The 27,762-nt window shown below is 35.7% G+C and overlaps 1 protein-coding gene across 2 annotated transcripts in view; it reads left to right on the top strand.

Annotated features, from left to right (window-relative positions):
* Nucleotides 1-27,762, top strand: part of LOC149548150 (metal transporter Nramp6-like) — a 178,329-nt gene that overhangs the window by 106,020 nt on the left and 44,547 nt on the right. For both annotated transcript variants that reach the window (XM_089792176.1, XM_089792177.1), the window contains exon 10: nt 1,735-1,839. In XM_089792176.1, coding sequence (XP_089648302.1) covers nt 1,735-1,839 — 105 coding nt within the window. The remainder of the gene's footprint in view (nt 1-1,734; nt 1,840-27,762) is intronic.

Below are 27,762 nucleotides of genomic sequence, written 5' to 3'. Positions count from 1 at the left end.
TATTGTACCCTGCTGAACCATATTGAACCAACATGAACTGGAGTGAACCATCTTGAACCCATTTGAACTATGCTGAACCAAGAGGAACTTTATTGAATATATGAACCCTGGCAAACTTGTACCATGGAACTATGCCTTTGAGCTGATGAGTCAAGCCTTTGGACCTGAATCTTGAACTTCTGAGCTTGTTGGACTTGTGAACCTTTCTGAAACATTCTGAACAGGTTTGAACCCAGATGTACTTGCATGAAAAAGTTCAGGACTCATAGCTTATCAGATCTTGAAAGTGAAATTTAAGGGTAAAATGTTGGTCTGAGTAAGGTTTGAAGTGGGGGAGACCTGACTTTGATTTTTTTAAAATCGGGGACCATTAGTGGGCCAACATACTTCCTACAAGATTCCATCTTTTGTTCTTTCTTTGCTAGTTTGTTGCTAGTAAGTCCTTAGTGTTGCAATATGTATAACTTGGTTATTGACCTTCCAAGTCAAAGCGGCCAAAGTTGTTTTGCCCTCGGTATTCTGAGACTATCAATTTTGTAAGAGGCAAAGTTGAAAATTATGAATATGTAGGATGAAAATGTTGAACCAACATAATGAAAGAAGAACTCTCAGCTTGCCATTTGGACGGCAATGCCAGCTGACTGAACTATGATGGAATGATAGTCATTTCTCAAAGTTTGGTGCACTTTCAAGATAGTCAAACTAGCTCAAAATGGCAGTGATGTAGTCGCAAATTTGTAAAGATGGTATAAATGCATAACTACTTGTTAGACACTATTTTAACGTGGTCAATCGATTTGGAAACTGTGCCTAAGTGAGGGGAAGCTGGTAAGAAAGTGAAAATTCTGCCCAGCAAGTGAAATTTTTGAGGGACATAATTGATTTGGCTAAGCCATCACAAGTCCATATCAAAAAAATGGCTAAGTCATTGCAAAAGTGCACCTAAGTTGCCAGAGCATGCCTAAGGAGTGAAAAATGAACACAAAATCCACACCATTTTCACTTTTATCAAATTATTCACATGTCAAAGTTCTGCTCTTGGTCTTAGAATGGACGAGTCAAGGAACCCCCCTACAATCTCCCTACCATTCTTCCCATGATGAGCTAATCAACTATAAGGGATAAAGCATAGATAGGAAGCAAGGGAAACATCCCACTTGGTAGGCCACTTCATGTGGATGTCAAAGTCATGCTACAAAAGCCAAGGGTACCAAAGTTCCAGTCTTGGGCTTAGCACGTGGTTGGCTTGGCCAAGTCAATGCTCTAAGTTCATATATATTAAGCTAACTAGCATTATTAGCCGGTGTAGATATGCATGCAACTGTGTCCCTATGTGGTTGCAGGATTATAATGAGGAGCAAAACAAAGAAATAAATTTGTTTAACTCAGCTTCCTAACTCTGACTTGTTGCAAATTGTGATTGTAGTGCTAAATCTAGATGGGGACATTGCAAAGTTGAAGATTAGCTCAACTGTTCACACTGTCTGATTTAACTTGTCTTAGAAAGGACAGCTCAAACATTAACATGGCTGATGATTGAATATACAGCAGAAAACTCAAAATATGTATATTGTTAGCCAGTCTCATTGTGGAATTTGTATTATCAACTATTTAGGCATCCTAGTGCTGATGTCATTCAGTTAACGTTGAAAGAAGATAGAGAGTTGATTTTAGTTTAACTATTTTGTAGTGATATTGCCTGCCTCTGATATTTTTCCATTTTTGAGTTGGCAGCATGTCCTTGGGGGCTGGAGTTCAACATTGTTTGCTATTGCTCTGCTAGCTTCTGGACAAAGTTCAACTATAACAGGAACCTATGCTGGCCAGTATGTTATGCAGGTGAATTTTAGATTTTTCTGTCTTTTTAAGTTGGAATGATCATAACTTTGAAACTGGACTGGAGCTTGTATTTTCAATTGTAAATTTAAATTCTGTTATGTATCACTAAAAATCTAAGCAACAGTTTTATCTATTGTCCTCATATTCTTTATCAATTCTTGAAGTACCCCTAAATGGTGAACCTGAATTTCAAAATAAAGCTCTTAGGTAATTAAGATCTTTTACCAACTCGTATCCTTACTGTTGCCGCATAAACAAGGGTTTACTATTTATGTGTTGCAGGACTTAAGTACTATTTACTTGCTTTTGATGTTAAAGTTTTCGCAATTCTATTTTTTGGTTTGTTAAGGATTAATGGTATTGGATAATCTAGGTATTCTGTAAGCCTAATGATGCAAATTCAATCAAGTTTTTATTAGTGTATCACAGTGCAGGCATTCAGGTATTTTTTTGTTGCAAATATTTTCATAAACTTGTATGTTCCCCTAAGTTTCTCAGACAGGGAAATGTGCTTTGGGGAAATAATTTTTTTAGGCCATTATTGGAATGGAAAAATGTTATTATTCTGCACAGAAGATAAAGATAAACGGAAATAAGGGAGAGCGAAATAGATACAAGAAACACACTAGATTATCTTGGGGAAACCCTTCCACTTGAAGGGCAAAATCCAGCCACACAACCAAAAATATCACTTTTATTGATCAAGAAAAGGTTCAAATACAATCTTTTTCACTTGATGTGTTGCACATTCATAAAATAATCATGTAAATATATAGAGTTTGAGAGACTCTTCACATCACAATGGAACGTCTCTTCAAATTCCCAAAACACGTCTCTCCATATTTGCAAATGCATGCCTCTACGCATGATGTAAGACACATTTCGCTATATTTAATATTATCTCTATTATTATCGCAAAGTTCTTTTCCTGCTGAAGATGACCATAAAGATTATAAGGATCATATTCTAAAAACTAGAGATAAAGATCTCTATCGTAGTTGCGATCTTCAACACTCCCTCTTAGCAAGAGAGATATCTTTAACATAGCAGTCACACATAGCTACAACAAAAAAATGTCAAGGATAAATTCTAATCACATAGGTTTTCATAAAAAACCATATTATCTCAGCATAACATAATTCACGGAATCACTCAACATGAAAAATTTGCAAGACTATTTCAATGTGATGTTGTCATGGGATCTCTCAACATGACAAGCTTGCAAGGCTCTTACATCACACACTCTCAATGTGATGTTGTCATGGAACCTCTCAACATGACAAGTTTGCAAGGCTCACAACCAGCTTATATCATAGATTCTCAATGTGATGTTGTCATGGAATCTCTCAACATGACATCCAATTCCCATCATAGAATCTCTCCAGATGATGACATCATGGACTCTCTCTACATGATGTTCACTATGATTAACCTCATAAGTGAAAGAGTTTTGATAGCTGTCCTTGTAACTTTATTAATTTAATAAGAGCTCATATTCAACAAGAAAAATCATAGCTGAGACTTGTTTTTGTTAGGAGTCTCAATTTATACATTACCTAACTAAATAAAAATTCATTAACAACATGTATAAGAATGGTTTGGATTCCATAAAGACTCCCTCCTAACAAAAATAACTTTGATTCTCATAAAAGTATAGCAGCTGAACCCTCCCGTTGAAGCTAAAACATCTCTCTCTAAAGAAACATCCTCCTTCAGAATACATAATCCCATTGCGTCCTGCAACTGATAGAGATCAAGATCAATCAATCATAGAGACCATTGCAATCGCATACACTATTTTTAGTTATTTTAACAAAATTCATGGGCTATAAAAATGAAATACTTATCTTTGTGCTGGTGCCTAACCAAAATCCATTCAACAGTTGTTATAGTCATCACACATTGATGTGAAATACTACCATCCATTCTCTTGAATCTATTCCTTCTAAAACCAAAGAAGTTCTAGCAGGGACAATTTGCTGCGAAGTTTAAGGTTTTTGTACAATACAAGAAGTGGAGTTGGACCTGATTATGAGCTGACTAAAGTTTTCAAAATACAATGCAAATCTTTACTGAATTCAGAGAGAAGAGGTGAACAATACCAACAGGTTATTGTCGGTTACAAGACACAGTCCAAATAGGAAAGGTGACTAATTGACTTCACAATGCATTGCCAAGAATCGTAACGTTACGGTGAGAATAAAAAAATTTGATGACCATGAATAGCAATTGACTAATAGAAGCCTATGCAAAAATGACTTGTCTCCTCGATCTTCTGTCAACAAGATTAACGGTGTTTGTAGTGGATACAATGCCTAAGATTGACAGGTTGACAAAATAATCAGAGCATGGAATTGAAGCCACAGGTTTCATTCCCCTGCCATCCGAGCTCAAGGGCCTACTCAAGTGAATCTATTCATTGTTTTTGGCCCCTCACTGTGTGCACACACTATAACATGAGGCTTGTGTGTTACACCAATATCATCTTTTGGAATTCCTTTGATGGACACCTCTTCTATTGCAAACTCCAACAAATTTCCTCATTCTAATAGACCAGATTTTTACTTATGTAGAAGAGAGTCCACTCTTTGGGATTTCTTCATGGGAATGAAATCGGGACAAAGATCAACAACTCTCTTTCTCTCAAGACCTCAACTTTTGATGTACTGTTGCGTGGCAACGCAAAGCCAATACTTGTAGAGGGACTAAAACAAACACAAGTGATCCAAATAGAGTCAACATCGGCTTGAATGGTATACTTGCACTTGCCTAGAGGGTTACGGAGTTTGATGGTGCAATCCCGCGAGGCTGAAACGATTTGACAATTGTCAATGAAAATGCCACACTGAGAAAATCCCCAAGAATCGCCAAGTAGTAAGGCCCTCGTTGAGATCCCATTGCCACAACTCACCATCCCACAATCTTGGGAGAGAAGACTACCCATCGGACGAGATCACCACATCCTTCATGAAGTGTGTGGCCTGTAAGGCGATGCCATGGGATACCATAGGCGGTGACCTTGGTTAGTTACCATAGTAGGATGGATTTGTTGTTTGAGGCAGACACAATCATTTCCGAATGGGTGTCGCAATGGCCGTCCCCTGGTAGAGCGCCCCTCCATAGTGCCACGCAATACTAGTTCTTCTGCCATGATTGATTCCTCACTTCTCTTCTTACTTTTGTTGTTTGTTTTGTTTTTCAGTTTCCCCTTTGCAATGGACTGAACTTGAGAATGAACAAAAAATCTGAATTCTTCGATCATGAACAAACTCAAGACATATATGACACAAATGGATGGAAATAATACCAAAAAAACTTGCTGGAAGAAGGCAAATAAGCTTGAAGAAATCTTTGAATATATTAATTAAAACCAAATAAAACACATGATGAAGACAACTCTTCCTGCTATGACCAAAACGGATATTTATTTAATCACCACTAACATGTGAAAGGAGTTTCAAAAGATGATCCACACCTTTTCTGAAAACAAACATACGTGATGCCAAAAACAACAGATCTTAATAATAAAGGGCATCTCTAAAACATAAAACACCTTGTCTCTGATACCATATTAATGTTCTACCCAGAAAATAAAGGTAAACAATAATAAGGGAGAGAAAAATAGAAACAAAAGACACAGATTATCTTGGGAAAACCCTTCCACTTGAAGGGAAAGTCCCAACCACACAACCAAAAATATCACTTCAAGTACAATGCTTTTCTTTTGATGTGTTGCACATACACAAAGTAATCATGCAAATATATATAGAGTTTGAGAGATTCTTCATATCACAACAAAAGGTCTCTTAAAATTCCCAAAACTAGTATCTTCATATTTACAATTGCATGCCTCTATGCATGACGTATGACACATGTCACTAGATTAAACATTATCTCAATTATTATCACAAATGTCTTTTTTTGCTGAAGATGACCATAACGGTTATAACAATTATATTTCTAAAAAATCAGAGATAAAGATCTCTAAATCTCAGTTACAATCTTCATCAGAAACAATGATTGCTATATACATATACATAAACATAGTTAAAATATAGGGAAATTTGAAAATTTCAAATATTCATATGATAACATTGACAAAGATGCATATCATCATATTGACATATACAATATAGAATTTAAAGTCAAACACAACAATAGAGTTCACATGAGAGTGGAACAAATCAATACTAATACTTAATTGCTTTCGTAATTCATGTCAATATGCATATGATATAAAATTGAAAAATACTAATTACTAATACTGCATACACCAAAATGCCTAATGGCTATAGCACTTTCAAATGCCTAAGATATAGAGTTTTATGCTAAGTTACCAATCTTGGTTCTGCTAGGGGTTCAACATTTTTTCTTGTTTGGATTCTAGTTCCATATATATGTATATGCATTGTATATGTATATGTATATATAATATATATGTATATATATATGTGTATACATATATATATGTGTGTGTATATGCATATATATATGTATACATATATATATGTGTATGTATATTTGTGTGTATATATATACATGTGCGCACACATACATACATATACATAGCATGCGTACATATAATAAATACACACATTGATGACTCCAAATAATAAATTTATATACACCAGAGATTCATATATGTTCATGTTACCAATTTGACATACCTCCTAAATTGCTATGTTATGCTTGCCTTTATACTGAGTTAGTTTTTTTTTTTTAGTTGCTAAGCATACATATTACAGAATGAAGTGGATGCAGAAAGTAAGTACAGAAATCAGTAAATAAAAAATTGATCATTTTTATTTAAGATACAAGTACCAAAACAATACATTTTTATTGAAATATCAAAAAGAATTGTTTTGATAAGGTACAAAGTGTTCAATTTTTTACACAATACTTAAATACAATGCATTTAGATACCACACAAGCATTCTCCACTCCTAACATAATACCTGAATAAACACACTGTATAAACAAAAAAATACTGATAAGATAAAGGGAAAGGCCTCCATTGCCTGAATGGAAGATTTGTTGTTCTGAATGTTGAAGGAGTGAGCCCACATCTCCGCCATAGCCCTACAAAAAAATAAAAGAAGAGTAGGGTCAGTTCATATGAACTGAGCAATGGAAATATTTCCAGTTATCTCTACACTACTGTTCCTACAACATGGTTATTCAGATAACTATATTAAAAGACATTAAGGCAAGAGAGAAATTTGAAAGTAAAACACGTTTATGCTAATGAGTTTGTTTCATGTGCAGATATAAGTATGAAGTTTGAGGTTGTTGAAGGATTTTGCATAAGTTACACGCATGAAGCCTTTCGATTGAATCATGTAGAGACCAAGACCGAAGGATTGAGGAGGCTATTGAAGGGACACGCATAAATTACAAGCGTGAAACCTTTTGGTCAAATCATGTAGAGGCGAAGACTAAAGACATGAAGAGACTGTTGAGGGGGCATACGTAAATTACAAGTATGGGGCCTTCTAGTTGAACCATAGTAGAAGGTTGAAGACACGAGGAGATTGTTAAAGGGACATACATAAGAGCAGGTATGAAACCTTTCAGTCTAATCATGGAGGGCGTATGAAATTTTTAGTCTACAAGATGGAGGGATTGGAGCTTTACAAGTATACAGGCAAAACACGGTACGAGATGAAAAGAACAACAATTCTCAATTATCAAGATCAGACAAAATATGTAGTGATAAATTTGCAAGACTTGGTTGCTGCTATTGAATAGTTTAGAGACTATATGGAGGAATTCATGACAGTAATTACAGTTACACGAAGTAGGTAAACCTCTGTGAATATGATACTTTTTTGTTACAAAAAAGAAACATTCCATACTGTATGTACTTTTCAGAATAGCAAATTGGTAAGCACAGTCAAAAGTATCATACACCAACAATAATCTGAAAGTAAAGAACATCAAATAGAGAATGAAGAATATCAATATTCATCAATGGAGCAGCTACAAATTATATTGCCAGGAACAATCTATATAGCATTTTTAGTGCTGTGAAACAAAATGAAAATCTATCAAAAAGTGTGATACTATGTGTAGACATGCTCTATGCAAGAAATAGTGCATATACATTAACACTTAACACTTTCTAATTCATTAGCAGTAAAGTGAGTTAAACCTACCAGCTGCACTAAAAAAATGTTATTGTAGTTGTGGATTTAACTTGTGAGAAGAGGGTTGAGTTATAAGGGGAGGACACATTTAGATATGCACAGCAGTGATTCAAATTTTTTGTAGAAGTATGATAGCTACGAGAAATACTTTCTACCAAGAGCTGATAAAGAAATTTGAAAGAAGTCTATGTTCTTAAATGTGAACAGCAAGGCATCGGTCCTCAACAGCAGAACCATCAAAAGAACTCACAGCATGTGAATAGCAAGATGGAATGGAATCTAAACCTTCATAGATCTGGCCATAAAAGAGACCCAATGTTCATATTATCAACAAAAACTAGCTCTATATCTATAAAAGCCATAAACTGGAAAAAACCCAGAATTGAGTACCATGAAGGTGAAGCCATAGTATCAACAAAGAATTCTCACTTCTTGCAAACAGCAACTCACCAAATGGAGTTCACACCAGCATTCATGAAGGTAAAGAAACCCATATTTGTGAATCCAACACAAAGAGAACTCTCATAGATTCAATAGCCATGAAAGAGGCTCACAAAGAAAATCAGCAAGTTAGACCCATGAATATATAAAAGTCAATGAAACTTACAGCCTGCAGATGACTCACAATTTTTTAACTAGTGACAAATATGCTTCATGAAGTAGCAAATACCAGTCATAACAATGATAGAAACATAATATCGTACATTAGCAAATTAAAAGCATATAGCAGTCACAGCTAAAGGGAGCAAAATTGATTGAAACTTGTAAGAAAATTTGTAGTGATGGCATCCAAATAATAACCGCTCAATATGCAAGAAAATGGAAATATAGATAATAATGGCCAGTCAGCATTTCCCTGAAATCCCATAACTTGTGTTAAAGATGTAGTGACGGCGTCCAAAACTTAGCTATAGGAGGAGCCACAAAATGGTGCATAAGAAGAGCCAACGCACTAGCACTAGAAACCCTCAAGAAAACATGACAGATATGGAGTCTATAACCTCGTAAAAATGGCAGCTGTCCAACAAAAAATGGCGGCTGTACAGCAAAAAATGACACCTAGAAAGAATGGCATCTCATAGTAACCGGATAAACCCAGCTGAAGAAATCCAACCAAGCCATACAATAGAGAAAATCCCAATAACTCTCATGGCATGATGAAATCTGCAAGAGAAAACAAGAAGAAATCATGGCGTCCATGGCTAGCAGAAGTCAGCAAGAAAAAATCAGAACCGAGCTCATAAAATGGTGTCTAAACCTCAACAAACGTCCATGAAAGAAGCTCACAGCAAAACGTCAGGCATTCAAACCAGAGAAATATCCCAACAAAGGCATGGCGTCCAAACAAACTAACACAAAATCTGCAGAAAATGGCGTCCAATGCAAGGATAAAATCACAGAAGAAAATGATCATGGCAGCTAGGGTTTGAAAAAACCTTCTTCTCCTTCCTTGCGTGAATCACCAAGGGCCTATTTGGTTGCTGGAATACAACCGGAATAGGAATAGGAAATTAGAATATGATTTGTATTCTTTGTTTGGTGCATGGAATAGGAATAGGGAATAGGAATACGTATTCTCATTTTAGCCCCAAAATGAGCTTTTGTCCATTCCCAAAAATACCTGTAATTGGAATTGCTATTCTTGCATTCATTTTAACTTTTTCAAATTTGATTAAATTTTCAAATCCGCTTTGACCTGGGGTGAGCGCTGGAACTTTGTTTTCAATATTTTCAAATATTTCAGCGATTTTCCAATGGCGCCGATTGCATCTTCAGAAATATTTTCAAATGGCGCCAATTGCAAGTTAACCCTATTCCAATTTAAGCTTGCATAACCAAACAGGGGATAAACAAGATTGGATTGCATTTTTCCATTCCTATTCTTCATTTTCCATTCTCATTCAAATTTTCTATTCTAATTCTCAATTCCTACGCTTGCAACCAAACGGGCCCCAAGTGAACAAAACAAAACAAATTTTTACCTTCTTGCCTTTGGCGATATTTGCTTTTTAATGGCCCTTTGCTATATTTGATAGAAATTTCGGGTCCATTTTTAGAGGTTTTGATTATTGATTTTTTGAAACTCTATAAAATATTTGACATAGGTTTTATATATATTAAATGAATAATGTCTATATTTTAGTCATTTAATACATATAAAACTTATAAAAAATATATTTCATATTCCCTTTATTATATTCATTAATGCTAATGTGTTTAAAATTAATAAATATAATGTTAATTATTAAACACATGAATATTAATAAATATAAAAAAAGGAGAGAAAAAGAAGATTATTATTGTAAAATTAATATATCAAATGGCTATAATTATAAAGCCTTTGATTTTATTAATTAAATAGAGGGAGTTAAGATGAGTTAACAATTTTAAATGCCTAAATGCAAGGAGAGAAGTTTAGTGGCTATTTTTGAAACTCCGAAGCGACATTCAGTTGACTCTTTCATGGAAAGACAATAGGAGTTATATTTTTAGCAAAGATGGACTGCTTAAGTTAACTGAACGTTACATGCAGTGATGGAGTCAAATATGGAGCTATTTTTAGAGGCTAAGAGCAGTTCGAGTTTCCCATGCAATGATGGGGCACTTAAGTGCTATTTTTGGTGATTTATGGAGCAGTTAAGGCCAGTTTTGCATGCAGTTCATGATGAGAGTCTGTTTTATGCATACTTTGCATATTTATGAGGAGTTTTACATGATATATTTTTGGGTTACCTTAGGGATCCGAGTTAGGGTTTTATGCATGATTTTGAGGAGCTAGAGGTAGTTTATCAATTATTTATCAATTGGACAGGTGGTTGAGAGCAGTTTTCAGAGGCTTCTTCATAGTTTTTTATCATTTTTTACTTACTTTCTCTAGGCGTGATCTTGGAATCCGAATTAGGGTTATGAGTTCTATATATTGTACATTCACCTCATTATGAGAGATCTTTCGTATTCAGATTTTTTGCGCATTGCAGATTTTGAGTTGATTGTAAGAGCAATTTGTAAAAGAAGTTTTTTCAGCATTGGTTATAGAGATTCAATGGTTCCTTCTCATTGATTCTCGTGCAATATTGTGGATTCTTTACTTTTATGTTGTGTTCGCCTTCATTTAAGTTATATTCCTTATTGCAAATTTGAATCTTGATACGTGTGATTATAGATCTCTGTTTGTGTCCATTGTTCTTTTTGCATAAAATTGGTAAAACTTAGGTTTTCCTTTCAAAGCAGAAGATTTAGGTCCTTGCATAGAAACACTTTTGTAGTTGCATGTTTGTCTGAGTATTGTGAATCAACTATGTCTTGCATAATTTGTGTTGATTTGATCAAAGCTACATTTAAAACAATCGGTGTATCACCTCATTTAGGTTAGTATTCATTATTTGTCATTCACTTCTTGTCCCTTATCTTGTGTATAATTTAGGTTTTTAGGTGATCACTATTTAGGAACCGGCCTAGCATTTGGAGATTCATCTCTCATTTTAGGACAACCCACCACCCGAGAGAGTTTTCATGTTTCAATAGGATGGCTAGATTCTGCATCTTGCTATAAGTGCAATCTTGATTAAGAACAGTTCAATTCATTCATCCTTGGTTCAAAACTTCAACGCTTCAAACATAAAATAGTAATAAGTTAGAAGTGTGATACTCATAAATTCAAAATAATTGATTTCTAAACCTTAGATGGTCGCCACAGTTCGTTATAGTATTCACCTTTGAAAGAAAAATGCTACAGCTCCAGAACAAAGCAAAAATGATGAAATATGTTTGAGAGAAGAATGAAATAACATAAAATTAAGAAAGACATACTTTAGAGGTTGAAATTAAAATTTTTGTTGATTTTTTAGGTTTAAAATATATTTTTATGGCATGTAGGGTCCATTGTTGAGCATCCGCAACCGTTTATCCTTGTTCAAGCCTTTGGGTTCTCCTTGGGTTTCGCTCAAGCTCCCTTGCAAAACCTAGGTGGAACCCAAGGATAACTAACTCAGAACCAAATCAATAACCATACTAGGACTAGATTCTAGGTTTTTTATAAGGAACCCGAAAATTTAGATTTATTTTTATTTTTATTAGGGTTAGATGGGCACAGGGTTTACATAGGCAAATAATAGAACTATTTTTTTTTTAATAAAAATGGTACTGAAAGTGTCGATTCCCAGCTGTCTGTAGGACTATCAAGGTATGTGTTACTGTTTTTTCTTGCTACCTTCAATCCTAAATGAAATTTAGAAGAATTGGAACTTTGACAATATATCCAACTCTATTCATTGATTGAAGAAAACAAAATGTAACATCAACAAGGCTATACTAACCTTATTCATTTTGAGTTTTACAAACTCAAGAGAGTAATCTTACTAATAGGTTTGAAGCATATCATAAACTCATTCCAAACAACAATTACAAAACTATAATATTGGATAGGTCTTAGATCTAATATAATGTGTACATTTTACACTAACTTCAAAGCATAATGTCATTTAGCTTTAGATATCATTGATTACAAACTAAACACTTCAAGATCCTCGTAGACCAGTGCCTTGTCACGGGCCATAGAGTCAAACATGAGACCTGTAACTTTCTAGTTGTTAATGCTTTACATTAATGATCCATTTATCTTATCACTAAACTCTTCTTACAAATCCATTTGTGTATCCAAAACTACAAATACTTACTCAGAGCATTTTGTTGGGTGGATATTTTGCAATCGACAGTGTAAAGGATCAATTGCAAAACAATGGTATGTGAGATATAGTGTCTCCTAATTATAAGGGAAGGCTCCACCTTCTTATTGCTACTAGAATCAACGAAACACTTAGCTACTTCTATTTACATTGAGCTAACTCAAGCCGGTACATTCATGTTCTCTTATTTCAGAATAGATGTTACCATTACAATATGATCTTTAATCAATGGTGTATTTCACTTACAAAGTGTTCGTTATTAAGATAATATCTTATACTTTCTATAATAGTCAACTACTTGTCTGTAGTCCGTCTTTCAGTCTAGATAGGAATGTTTCCTATCCCGTCTCTTTTTTCTTCAGTCTAGATAGGAATGTTTCCTATCCTGTCTCTAGTTTTGTTTCTAATTCCGTCTTCAGTCTACGTTGTTTCTTTTAGAAACAACGTCCTTGTAATTCTTTATAAGGAACACATTTGTTCCTCTGTTAATCAATCAATCATCCGAAAATCCAGTAATCTGCCAACTCTTCTTGAATCTTGTAACATGGTATCAGAGCCAATACTTGAATTTCTTTGAAAATTTTATAGTTTCATTCGAAATTATTTGCTAAAATTTTTTGAACTAATTTTTGAGGTTTTTTCTCAAACAACCCGTCTAGGGTTTTTTGTTTTTGTTGAGAAATTCATCTGTGAAAAATCTCAGTTTTGGCTAGGGTTTTTCTTCTGAGAATTGCGGGGAGATTTTGGAGTTTTTTCACGTGCAAATTGCAGGCAGATTCTTGGCATTTTTTTTACAAACCCTATTGCGGCTCAGTCTGAAAATCGCGAGCTTCGTTTCAATTTGTAACGCGTGATTCATGTTTCTGCTGCTCGCATTTGTTTTCTGCAAACAAAAATGTCTCACGATTTCTGCAAACAAAAATGTCTCACGTTTTCTGTAAATCGTTTTTTTGGAGCCGAAAAATGCTTGAAAAAATCGGTATTTCGTCTGCTATAATCATTGCTGAAGGGTTGTTTTTGTCTATCCAGCCCTTTCGCCTATCTTTGCCAGCATTTCGGGTGTTCATTTATCCAAATCCGCCATTTTTTTCTGCAAATCCGACCTCTTTGGTCGCCGACTGTTATTTTTCTCGAAACCCTAGTTTTTGACCTCGAAAAAATATTTTGTTTGCAGATTATTGGTGGGTTTTTCGAGAGTTCAACTGGGTTGTCGTCCATTTTTTCTGGGTGCCTCGATTTTTGAGCCAGCGGATCCAAAAAACGATAGAAGATTCCTTCTGGGTTTTTCGAGCTCTCTTCTGGGTCATTCTCTGATTCTTCTAGGTCTTCCGTATTTTTGCCTCGAAGTACGTGCCTTCATAGATTTTCACAGTTTTCATTGAAAAACGTGCCATGGCATCTCTGACAAATATTCTGCTTGAGCATAATTCCAAATTCAATGGTCGCAATTATGGAACTTGGAAGCAGCGCATCATCGCAATCTTCGAATATTGAAACACCGATCAACTTGTTCTGGGTGTTAAGCAGTGTCCGACTTCTCCAGGTCCTGATCAAGATACATGGGATCTGAACAATTGAGAGGCAATAATGCTTCTCAAACTATCTGTAGCTGATGACCAGCTTTCTTAGATTCCGTCCGGCAAGATAGCTGCCGAAATCTGGACACATCTAAAAGGTCTTCATGAGACTTCCGACAAGAGCAGAGCCTTCTTTCTGAAAAACACTCTGTTTTCTATTGTCATGGATGAGCGCACCTCGCTCCAGGCACACCTGAATCGGATTCAGGAAATCCGTGATCAGTTACTTGCCATGTGGTAATCACTCTTCGGAGTTTACCAAAATCCTATGAGCATTTTATCGAGACTCTCAACATCACATCTACTGGTGTTGATCTAAAGTTCACTGACCTTTGTACCCTGCTGCTTCAGCAAGATCGGTGGAAACAACAGTTTGGTAGCAGCTCCAATTCCACCTCCACTGAGCAATCCTTTGCTGCAAAATCCTTTCAACAGAACATTGGCAACCATCAGTCTTCTTAGCATCAACCTTCTGCTCAATCCTTGGATGGCTCTACGAAGCAAAATGTACAGTGTAATTACTATCACAAGTTCGGCCATATGAAATTCGAGTGCCGGAAACGTTTGGCTGCCCAAGCAAGGCAAAATGCTTCCCAGCCAACAACACAAGTTGTTGAGCTTCCTGATCAAGGCGAAGCTGCATTTTTCGCCTTCTGAATTTGTCCCTGTTTTTTTGGGTTTGTTGATTTTCTCCTCAAAAATCATTTCAAGTTGTCTGTAATATGCAAGGTTGCGTGAGATTCTTGGGTTTTACCCTTTTTTCCACAAAAACGAAGTTTTGTAATTGCAACTTATTTTGAGTCATAGCACTCTTCTGGCAAAGCTTCTTGGTTTCAGCATTCTGTAGATCCAGGGAGGGTCTCAGTTATCACAGAATGTTTCGACATCCATACGTTGACCATTAAGGGAGGGTATTAAGATAATATCTTATACTTTCTATAATAGTCAACTACTTGTCTGTAGTTCGTCTTTCAGTCTAGATAGGAATGTTTCCTATCCCGTCTCTTTTTTCTTCAGTCCAGATAGCAATGTTTTCTATCCTATCTCTAGTTTTGTTTCTAATTCCGTCTAGAAACAACGTCCTTGTAATTCTTTATAAGGAACACATTTGTTCCTCTGTTAATCAATCAATCATCCGGAAATCCGTTAATCTGCCAATCAATAACCTCCAGCATGCCAGCAACTTTCAATAACTTGGGAGCTCACAAAAGCTCAGTGTCTTTTAATGATCCCTTATGAGATTATGAGAGTAAAAATGAAATGCATGTGCAGCTCTATGATTCCAACATGTATTTCACCTTGCATGCACGAACAAAGAAAACGAAGCAACACAAAGTCTGTGAGCTATTTCCTTGCTTGAACATTCTATGAAAATTCCAGACTTGATAAGCAGCTCAAAGTCTCCTAGACTGAATGTAAAGCCAATTATAACTTTGAATGCAATATGTAGCTCAAAGTCTGCAAGCTTGAGTTCAAATCCCTTTTAAACAAAAGCACAAAACTCGCAATCAACTTGAGAAAATGTCAGAACATAACAGTTTGGATAGGCACAAAGTCTCAAAACAACGTGCCTCTTTTATTGACAACAATCCTTATTTATATCTAAGCTCAATGTCTTAGAGTGCATATACAAACTGTCAAAGTTTTATTGCCTTGCCAAAAGATCTTTATTTACAATGAGCCCTCTTGATTTTTAGAAGATAGGCTAAGGGAAAAAGGTGGAAAGCTGCATACCTATTATTGACTTATTCAACATTATTGTCCTATATAATGTGATTATATGTAATGAGATTACACAAATGAATTTTTTTGCTTTACATGTGACATTAAATATGCAATTGCAATTTAATGCTTTATATTTAACTTGTCAATTTTTGTGCAATAATTTTTTATGCATTATGAAAACTAAACTAAGTTTCTAACAAGACATGACTCCTATTACATCAGCCTCTATCAAAGAGGTCTTCCTGTCACTAGATTGTCAAGTGGTTGAAATCTTTAAATCTGTACATGGGTGGGAACATTTATAGAAAGCAACACTTTGACCTCTGCATTTCGTGCCATCAACAAGTTAATTGACTGTCATTCTAACTCATGATTGAAAAATGTTAATGGACTTTCTTATTGTTTTGCCACAACCTTGGAATCAGTCTTAAAGCATTTAATATATATGAAACTTGAATTTCATCTTTTTCTCATGCGTGATGGTTGGCCATTATGACTTTGGATGAGCACTTGTAGCACTGAGATGAAAGACCAAAACACCATAACAATAGATTGTGTTGACACTAGTTCCATATGATTCTCCACAAAGTTCATGCTTTGATTTTAAATCTTGTAAATCATATGTGCAAACTAGGCTTTAAACATGGCTGACATGAAAAAAGTTGCTTTTTGTGAGCCATAGTTGCAATTCGAAAATTTTGAAGTGCACTACAGATGAAAGTGCAAGTGCAGCTCAACTTGTAAAAGTTTATGGACTTGGTCCAAGAAGTTCGTACTACAATGGGAAAACATATGATTCAAGTGAAATCGGGGTTTTTGATCCTAACTACAGTTTGGATTGCATGTGTAACTGCATGTGTAGTTCAACTTGTATTCATGTCAAAAAATTCCAAAATTTACTTGCATTTGGAATTTTCAAAAGGGTAAACTTGAGTATTGTTAAGGTTTTTGGATGTGATTGTGCATGTGACTGCATATAACAAAACATGTAGTTGGTGTAAATATTTCCAATTTGCACATATGGGTATGGAGAAATTTGAAGGTAATTATACTTAAGATTACATGCAACAACACATATAATAGGTACTAAAAATCCCAATTTCAGAAGAAGGTAGGACTTGAAACAAAAATGCTATCTGGGATTTTGAACATGATTGCATATTACATTGCATGTAAAGTGACATGTAGTGGTATATGCAAACGGTACGAAAAATATCCTGAAATTCATAGTATGTGGGCATTTAATGGGACCTTTTAGAGTGTGCTACACATTGAACTTCATGTGAGGCTGCATGTACTAATTTATGCAATCAGGATCAGGAATCTTGATTTGGAAACACCATTGTAATATATAAGATTGTGCAATTGGGATTTTTGGGAAGCACCTATATATGAAGGCATTGGGTGGATATTTTGCAACCGACAATTTTGGGTAAAAATCTAGTTGCAAAATAGGATGACCAGCCACAATGTGTGAGACAGAGTCTCTCCTACCTTAAAGGGAAGGCTTCCTTTCTCACCGTTCATTGGATCAACTAAAGGTAAGCAAGAAGTCGAGAGATTTTATAAAATGGGTGTTACCAATATCCTTTCTTCTTATCTTTTAAGAAAGAATCCAGTTACTCGTGGAGCGAGTAATGAGCAGGGTGAATCTCTAATTACACTTATATGAAGAGCTGGAAACAGTGATACCGATAAACCTTCACTAACTCAAAGGCTAGCTGAAAATGTACCGGTTTGGCTCTAAGTCCGGTTGTACTTCTATATGGAAAAGCTTTACAATGAGAGCACAAAGACTCCTAAAAGTAAGAATAACTTAACTATTTTGCGAATTAAGAAACAAAGTATAAGCTACAGACAAAGTATCTAGCTATACACTTCCACAATCGGTCTTGGTCAAAGCTCTGGCTCCAATTGTTTCTTAACTCTTTTATATTCAATTTGCGAGATACAATTACCAATAACACAAGCAAACAAGAATCAAAGATAACTTAGATGAATTGTAGACAGCTTTTAACTCACACAAGTAGCAATCTTACTTAATCAAAGTTAAGTCTCAAATGCTCCTTTGTATTCACTTTCTGTTAAAATGGTGCTACATAAACAAAGTTTTGTTGGCACAATTTCTCTAGAGCTCTCTTGCATAAAGATAAAGATGATTTTTACAACGAGGGGGCACTTCTTTATATAGGCACATGAGTTGAGAAAAAGGTGGAGGAAAAAATGGGATAAACTCAACCAACTTTGACCTAGTCTAACTAAAAGAGAAAATATAGGGTTACATGCAACTACACATGCAACTCGCATTATGCCTTCTTATGAACATGCAACTCTCATTACATGTAATTACATCTTTCCATGTAATGCATCCTCTTAGACATACAAACGGGAATAAAAACAAAAACAACAATCTTAAAGATTTTTTCTCAGTGCCTTGAATTTGACGTTGATATCATGCACAATGGAAAGATCAACAATTTCCATTGTCTTTGATATGTCTTCAATCCTCACTGCATTTGCATACACTGATTGTACAACTTTGGAGTTTGTTGCCAGAGAATCCAACAAGTGTTTTGTCGAGGTTTTATACAAGACAAACCTGTTCATTGTGTGTGAACCAAAGTCTTCAAAATCTACATCAGCATTGATCCTGATTGTATATTCCGAGCTCACCCTTTCAACTGCAACAAGATTACCAGATTCATCAATAACCTAACATCCCATTTGTTCCAAATCACAAGTAACACTTGTTTCAACTGCCTGACAATATCCAAGGGCTGCCTGCAACTTTGTAATCAGCTTCCTCACTGTTTCTTCTTTGTAACCGTTAAGTCCTTGGAATCTAAAGAACATTTCACATGACGGAAGAATGTCACATGAAACCAAAGCATCTATATCAAATCGTGCCATTTCATCCCAATCATTGAGGATTTCCTTCAAATTATTTGCTTCTTGAGTCACATAAGAGATCAAGTTTCGTTCCATTTCATTCATGCCTTTGACACGCCTAAGAATTGCAAATGTCTCCGTGATGGCTCAGAGTCCTTCAGAGATGATTTCTCCTATCCAAGACTTGGCGTCTTGATTTAGCTTCCTTTCCTTGGATGTTTGAGACATAACAACACTTTGAGAAGATTGTTGCCGAATGACCTCATTCAGGTGAGAAACCTCTTGTTTGAGTTGATTTTTCTTCTCCCATAGCTTGTGATTGCTCTTTGATACATTAGCCAATGTATCTTGAGCATCTTGTAAACAACTCAGATGTGATTGTTTCCTGATTTCAACCTAAGTAAACTTTTAATTAGAACAAGTAAGTTCTTCCGCAGGTTTGTCCACCAAGGATTCAACAACTTCAACAAATTTAGTTTTATTTGAATCAACCAAAATCCTCTAAACAATCTTATTTTTCAAAGATTTTTATTTAGTCTTCTTAACACGGAGATTATCCGACGATACAACCACTTTTCTTCTCTTTGTTGTTATTCTGCTCACCCATGCAGGCAAATTGAAACCTTCATCCGTAGAAGTAGGTATAGTGGAGACCATTGGCATTGATCCAGATTGTATTTCTATCATGACTGAGCAAGATTCAGTCCGCACAATTGAAGGCATAGGAACATGCTAACAACACTCTGTCATGAAAAGCTCCAAACCCATCAAAGATGTATCAAGTTGGGAAACTTGACCACTTGTAAGAGTTGGAAAATCCTCAAACACAATTGCCAAATGCTCATATTGTTCATTTGTGGGAATGAGAGGAGCAACAAAAGAAATAGGAAGGGCCATTGTATTGACTTCCAAGACTGAATTAGGAGTGAAAACCGTGGAGAATAAATCCACATCATCATCTACCTCATCCAGAAAAGGTGCTTCATGTATGGATGGTGCACGAGTTTGTGTAAACCTTGGGGGAGATATGATCATGACTTCCCTTTCTTCATCTGTATCTTCTTTACCTAATTTTGTCTCCTGTTCCTCTTCTGATTCTTCCTCTAATTCTTGAACTAGTTCAAAGATCTGAGATGACTTGGAGCCTTTTCCACCCTTTAATTTGAATTTAAGAGATCCCTTAGCATTAGAAGATGAGGCACCATCTTTTCCTATAATCTCTAGTTGTGACTTTCTACCAGGAGGGCCAAAGCTTTCACAGTCCAAGCCCATCTTAGGATTAACTCTTTTAAGGCCTTTATTTTTTAGACATTTGTTAGTGTTACCATGATGGATTGAAATCTATCCATGATAGATGTACCTTCCTTCTATTGTCACTGAATAAGAAAAGGACAGTTCTTATCTTAACCGGCTTAATGAAACTCCAGATCAAGGATGTTGTAGTCATCTTCAACTTGGAAATCTGAAGGTATCTCCAACATTTTGAGATCAATAATATGCTACATGGTTAATCTAAAGTAGTCCATCTTCGTTATATCAAGCTTTGTTCTCATATCAATCCAAATGTTCTCGATGCGATGAACATGAGTGTCAACTCTTTTCATTTGAGAATTCATCTCTTGGTAACCAAAATCAAATATTGCCTTGAACTTCTTCAAGGTGATCAACTTCAACTTTGTTCCCATGTTCTTTTCTTTGGGCACAAAATTGATTGAATAGTTGCCAATTGCCAAGGGTTTGGCTGAAGTAATACCAAAATCAGGCATATTCTAATGTCTCCATCTTTTAGCCTCTTAATGGATTTCTTAGCTTTTCATTCTCCAAAGGCTAAGTGGAGAAATAAGGAGAAATTGATTAAATTAATTTCTTATAAAATCATTAAATAAATTAAAATTAAAAGGTGATTTTATATTTAATTAATTTAATTAAAAGTAATTAAAGTTAATTAAATAAATAAAAAGAATCTTCTAGAAAGGGGAATTAAATATTATTTTATTTCTTCTAGAAGGAGGTCCATCTATTGGAGGAAAACAATAAATAGGGAGGGCAGCCTCATTGTTGAGCATCGAATGTGTTGCCATCTACTCTTCTGGATAATTTTTGGAGCCAAGGGTTTCTGTAGTTGCTACATTGATCGTTGGAAACGAACACTCTCATTGATTTGCATAACTGAGGTGGTGAAATATCTTCCGAAGGGTTGCGGTTGTTGGAGAAGACAAATCAGTCTTTTCATTGTGTCGAATTTGTGGCCTAGGGCCAGATTTGTGAAGAAGGAATAAGTTGGATATTGCTACAGGAACTTTGCTATAGTACTACTGTTACAATAACTTGCTACACTACTGCTGCTACAATTACTTTGCTACAGTATTGGTACTACAATAACTTGCTATAGTGACGCTGCTATAGTAATTCGCTACAGTGTCATTGCTGCTACAGAAAAAATCCAATTTCCCTTGAGTAGTTTTCAAGGTTCTTATCTATTTCATTTGTAATGCATGGAGGTTAGATTTGAATATTTTAGGGCATGTGAAGAATTTAGAGATCATTTGTAATCTGATTTATATCAGAGTTTTACATCATAATTGTTACCCTAATGTCTTATTGATGTAGATGCATATTTTCCTATTTGTAATTAGTGTTATACAAAAACATTTGTTGGTTGTTTGGAGTTTTGCAAGTGTATCAATAAAAGTTTGGCATTTAGAAAGTAATCAGACTTTAATATATGTATATATATATATCCCTTGTGTGCAAAGTGTTTGACAAAATTCTCAAGTTAGCAATCAGGAAATAAAAATCAGAATTGCATAGGATTTTACAGTGGTATAAGACCTTGCTTGCAAAGTGTTTGATGAAATGTCAAACAACAGAATTAGAGAAGAATTTGGTGTTTTACGAAGTTATAACCGGATGGGGTTATTACAGTGGTATGAGAGCGGTTTCCTACCATTTTGTGGGGTAGGAAAATATTAATTATTGTCAGATTTGCTGTTGCAATTGGAGTGACCAGCACTCTACCATTTTCTAGCCATGAACGGACGTAGGAGGAGTGGCAGTTCTAGAAGTCAGTGGAGTAATGAGGAAGTTAGTGCGAAGATGAATGCTTTGCAGGAAAGTATGAAGAAACTTAAGCTTCGTCAACAGAGGTTGGCAAAGAGCTTGTTGGATCCAGAGATAGTTGAAAGGGCAGCGAGGTATATGGTTTCCGCCTTTAGAAGGCCGACATCGAGGTTGCAAAGAAGAAAGCTTGAGTTTTCCCTGACAGAAGCCCCTAATGTAGACGTACCTATATTTAGTACGATACCTATTAATCCTATCTGCAGTGTTGACGATGGACTTATATCATAGGGACATGTGGCTGTGTCAGTGGCAACAGAGGATAGTGGCACCAAGCTTTAGCAGGTTGAGGTTCCCAGAGCTGTTTTATAGTTAGTGCAGAGACAATTGATGTAGTTGTTACCAGTGATACTTTCGGCTCTCTCAAGGACAGGATTATTATTGGAGATTTATATGTGAGATCTCATGATGTTACTACAGTGCAAGAGCTCAGGTGGGATCGAGACACGTATAGAGTCACCCAACTATGATGTTGGTGATGTGGGTGTTTCAGCGGAGTCAGTAGATGTGGGTTTATGCTCTAGTATTATTGATTTGTAGCCTGGAGTTGAGTCATGTGTGTAGAGTCAGGAGTCCACAGTTGAGGCTTTGTCAAGAGATGTCGATGCAGATAGTATGGACACATCTGATGATCCATTTGATGATGCTATGAGATGTACTGGGTATGACACCCCTCGTCAGATATTGGGTGACGACTCTGAGGAGGTTTTGGATGAGTCCTAGGATCAATGCTTACAGGATCTTACTATTGAGGTGGAAGCTGAGACATGCAAGGAGATTGATATGGCAAGGGCTTCCATTTCTTCGGATGAGGAGTTGGTTGAAGTACATGGCAATTGTATGTCGGATGTAGAATTGTGCGAGGAAGATATCACCCATATGAGCGATCTTGTGGTGGAGAGTTCTAATTTAGTTTCTTATCTTAGTGTAGTTAGTGAGATAGAGATCTTGCATAGGAGTTAGGGATTACAGAGGCATCATGTCACTTGTCAGCTGAAGGTGAGTGATAGTACCATTTCTTTAGCTCTTGAACATTATGATGCTGTCCGTTAGATGTCAGCTACATTTGGTTGGGGTGCTCCTATGTCTGATGAGCATGGTGATAGTACTCTTTCTCTAGCAGAGGTTCATGCACTTCAAGAGGCTGTTAGGATCTTGAAGCATAGTTATTCTTAGTTGGTTACTGATAGGGATTACCTTCTAGAGTGGGGTACCACCTACTATGAGATGTTAGGGAAAGAGGAGGAGGTGGCTGAGCTCACCCAGGAGCTTGAGGTGACAATGGACTCTCTTTAGTATACTCAGTGGGCTCTTCAGGAGTCACAACCACAGTTGGATGAGGTTGTTGTGGAGTTAGAACGGGTACAGTCGACACTGGCCCTAGAGTCTGTTTAGTTACATATTGTGGTTGGTGGTGAGTTTGTTTCTACAGTTGAGAATGAGGGACGTGATGATGTGGCGAACACATTCATCCAGGATATGAGTGTAGTATGTACAGAGGAGGTGAGAGCTTTAGTGGAGATGGGTTCTCATGGTGATTTGCTTCCTTCTACTGGAAGTGAAACTATTTTTTCTTTTTATACAGCTGGTAGCATTGGACAGTTGGCATTGTCACATTTTCAGAGGGATCAACTATAGATTGTGGGGGAGGAGATTGATCCTTCCACAAACAATTTCTACTGTACTGAGTCATTCATTGAGTATTTGATTGAGAGCTCAGATTTGCAAGAGGTTTTATACAGTATATCTGAGGGTACTCTCATTTGGCACTCTCGTGCTATACAACGATTAGTGAGGAAGATTCTAGAGACTTTGGCTACAATGCTTCCCAATAGGGATTTTGTGGTTGGGTTTGCTGAGAGGGTTGCCCAGGATCCTACCCGACCAATAGTTCTGAGTTAGAGATTGGAGCCATCTTTTGATTCCCAGTTTGATGATGATGAGCCTGTTGGTTCCCAAAATTGCAGATTGGAAATCCAAGAGCCGGCCACTTGTCTGATAGGACTTCTCAATCAGTTTTAGCCAATGAACGAGAATACTTCTCGATTCCCCTGCACTTCAGACTCTGCTACACTTAGGCAGGTAGACCTTATCCTCGAACTTGCTTACTTGGTTCAGAGCTTTTCTAGAGCGAATTTAAACTTAAGAGTTCTTTGGCTAGCAAAGTCCTTGACCTCAATTTAAAATGAAATTGGATGCTAAATGTTTGAATTGAATGAATTGTATAAGTTTTTAATAATGGATCTGATGTTTGTAGAAGGAATATATAGATTTTCTGACTTCAATAATAGAAAGACCAGTGCCTCTGCTCATCTGGGCAATAGAGTCAACTTCAGTGAATTTTCATGTACAACTTTATAAAGTTCTTATGCACTTGTACTGCCAACAATTAAATGATCAAGATGTGATAGACCAAATATTACGCAATCTTAAATTAGTCCAGATTGAATTTTAACTCCTTTGGTAGGGAGACAAATTGGACACAAGGACGGAAACAATTTAATATTTCACAATATCTATGATGATCGAATTTAAAATGCTAAATGACCATGTCCACTTATCCGACATTCAAATTGTATATAAAATTCCAAAAAATAATTACAAAAGACGATTTATCTGCAGTTTAAATCTCCAAGCCATTTAAAATTAAACGAAAGATATTTTATTTTATTATAAAAATAAAATAATAGAGTTCATATTACAAAGCCATATTGAGCCCTTATTCCTCCATACAAGCAGATATAAAATGCTTTTTGCTCAATGTAGATGTTCAAATATTGAATTCTGTCTTTTTTTGGGTAAATGATCTCCTTTTTATATCTTGGAGAATAAAAGCAACACGACTTTTCAAATTTCAAAGGTTGTCTCTAAAATACAAATCACAGTTTCTCATAACATAATTACTTTAATCATTGACTCTAATCTTCTTTAATATATCTTTCCCTACATATCATATGTATTAGAACTATGCATTTTATTATTGATTCGTTCAAAGCTGCTCTTGATAGTTGAGTTGCTGCCATTCGTATCATTGTCTTTAAATTTCCTATTGATTCAATCACTTGTATGGGATGAACTTGTACTCGTTCTTTGCTATAAATATATTCCTCCTTGCAGGTATGACATTGCCACTGCATATGGATAATATCCTTTATACGATGGATGTTCCAAAGATAGACACATGGGTAATTTCAACACTCCATTTTCCGTTTTATCTTCCACTCCCATCACACTTCACTGGATGCTTCTTTTGCCAAAAGTCTTTATGTTATCATGCCCTCTTATTTTATGGATTATTGATGTTGTTGTTTGCCTTTGGCATATTATGTTGTGCATTCCATATATATTTGTTTCTGTAGCATTTTGTGGATGATGTGAAAAATTATCATTTACAGTACATATCGGTGCTATATAGAAATCTTGCAATAATTAAAGAAGAAGCGTTTGATAAATGAAGTGACCAGTCTAGTTGCCTACTTCTCCGACATCATAGAGGAAAGCCAAGGATAAAGGTTTAAGATTCCAACAAAAATAACTCATGAGTTGGCATCATATTTTAATACCCTTGAGACCAGTCAATGGCTTCCAACAAACATTGCATTCAAATACAATCATCTAATGCACAAAGAAGGCATTGGATTTGAACGCACCCTTTATCCTTTGTCAATTTTGAAATGAGACACACGACTACCATACTCTATCACTTCTAAAGAAAGACACACCACTTCTGAACAAAGGATATAAATATCATCTATATACAATATTTGAGTGAACTCAATATGTTGTATTACCACTTGTTTGGGGTTATCAACATCTGAATAATTCTGAGTTAGAGATTGGAGCCATCTTCTGATTCCCAGTTTGATGATGATGAGCCTGTTGGTTTGCAAAATCATAGATTGGAAATCCAAGAGCCTGCCACTTGTCTGATAGGAGTTCTCAATCAATTTTGGCCAATGAATGGTAATACTTCTCAAATCCCCTGCACTTTAGGCTCCGCTACACTTAGGCGGGTAGACCTTATCCTCGAACACGATTACTTGGTTCAGAGCTTTTCTAAAGCGAATTTAAACTTTAGAGTTCTTTGGCTAGCAAAGTCCTGGAGCTTGATTTGAAATGAAATTGGATGCTAAATGTTTGAATTGAATGAATTGTATAAGTTTTTAATAATGGATTTGATGTTTGTAGAAGGAATATATAGATTTTCTGACTTCAATAATAGAAAGACCAGTGACTCTGCTCATCTGGGCAATAGAGTCAACTTCAGTGAATTTTCATGTACAACTGTATAAAGTTCTTATGCAGTTATACTACCAACAATTAAATGATCAAGATGTGATAGACCAAATATTGCGCAATCTTAAATTAGTCTAGATTGAATTTTAACTCCTTTGGTAGGGATTCAAATTGGACATAGAGACAAAAACAATTTAATATTTCACAATATTTGTGATGATTGAATTTAAAATGCTAAATGACCATGTCCACTTATCGGACATTTAAATTGTATATAGAATTCCAAAAAATAATTACAAAGGATGATTTATCTGTGGTTTAAATCTCCAAGCCATTTAAAAATAAACGAAAGATATTTTATTTAATAAAACAATAGAGTTCATATTACAAAGCCATATTGAGCCCTTATTCCTCCATACAAGCAGATATAAAATGCTTTTTGCTGAATGTAGATGTTCAAATATTGAATTCTGTCTTTTTTTGGGTAAATGATGTCCTTTTTATATCTTGGAGAATAGAAGCAACACGACTTTTCAAATTTCAAAGGTTGTCTCCAAAATACAAATCACAGTTTCTCATTACATAATTACTTTAATCATCAACTCTAATCTTCTCTAATATATCTTTACCTTACATATCATATGTATTGGAACTATGCATTTTATTATTGATTCGTTCAAAGCTACTCCCGATAGTTGAGTTGCCGCCATTCGTATGATTGTCTTTAAATTTCCTATTGATTCAATCACTTGTATGGGACGAACTTGTACTTGTTATTTGCTGTAAATATATTCCTCCTTGAAGGTATGATATTGCCACTGGATATGGATAATATCCTTTATACGATGGATGTTTCAAAGATAGACACATGGGTAATTTCAACACTCCATTTGTCATTTTATCTTCCACTCCCATCACACTTCACCAGATGCTTCTTTTGTCGAAAGTCTTTATGTTATCATGCCCTCTTATTTTATGGATTATCGATGTTGGTTTTTGCCTTTGGCATATTATGTTGTGCATTCCATATATATTTGTTTCTATAGCATTTTCTGGATGATGTGAAAAATTATCATTTACAACACATATCGGTGCTGTATCGAAATCTTGCAATAATTAAAGAAGAAGCGTTTGATAAATGAAGTGACTAGTCTAGTTGCTTGCTTGTTCAACATCATAGAGGAAAGGCAAGGATAAAGGTTTAAGGTTCCAACAAAATAACTCATGAGTTGGCGTCATATTTTAATACCCTTGAGACCAGTCAGTGGCTTCCAATGAACATTGCATTCAAATACAATCATCTAACGCACAAAGCAAGCATTGGATTTGAACGCACCCTTTATACTTTGTCAATTCTGAAAAGAGACACACGATTGCCATATTCTGTCACTTCTAAAGAAAGACACCACTTCTGAACAGAGGATATAAATATCATCTATATACAATATTTGAGTGAACTCAATATGTTGTATTTCCACTTGTCTGGAGTCATCAACATCTGAATAGTTCTGAGTCAGAGATTGGAGCCATCTTTTGATTCCCAGTTTG

This window comes from Cupressus sempervirens, chromosome 7 (assembly GCF_028749045.1).
Source record: "Cupressus sempervirens isolate cs-2001-9-10 chromosome 7, ASM2874904v1, whole genome shotgun sequence".
NCBI lineage: Eukaryota > Viridiplantae > Streptophyta > Pinopsida > Cupressales > Cupressaceae > Cupressus > Cupressus sempervirens.
The sequence above is the reverse complement of the archived record's forward strand: the minus strand, read 5'-3'. Positions and strand labels throughout refer to the sequence as shown.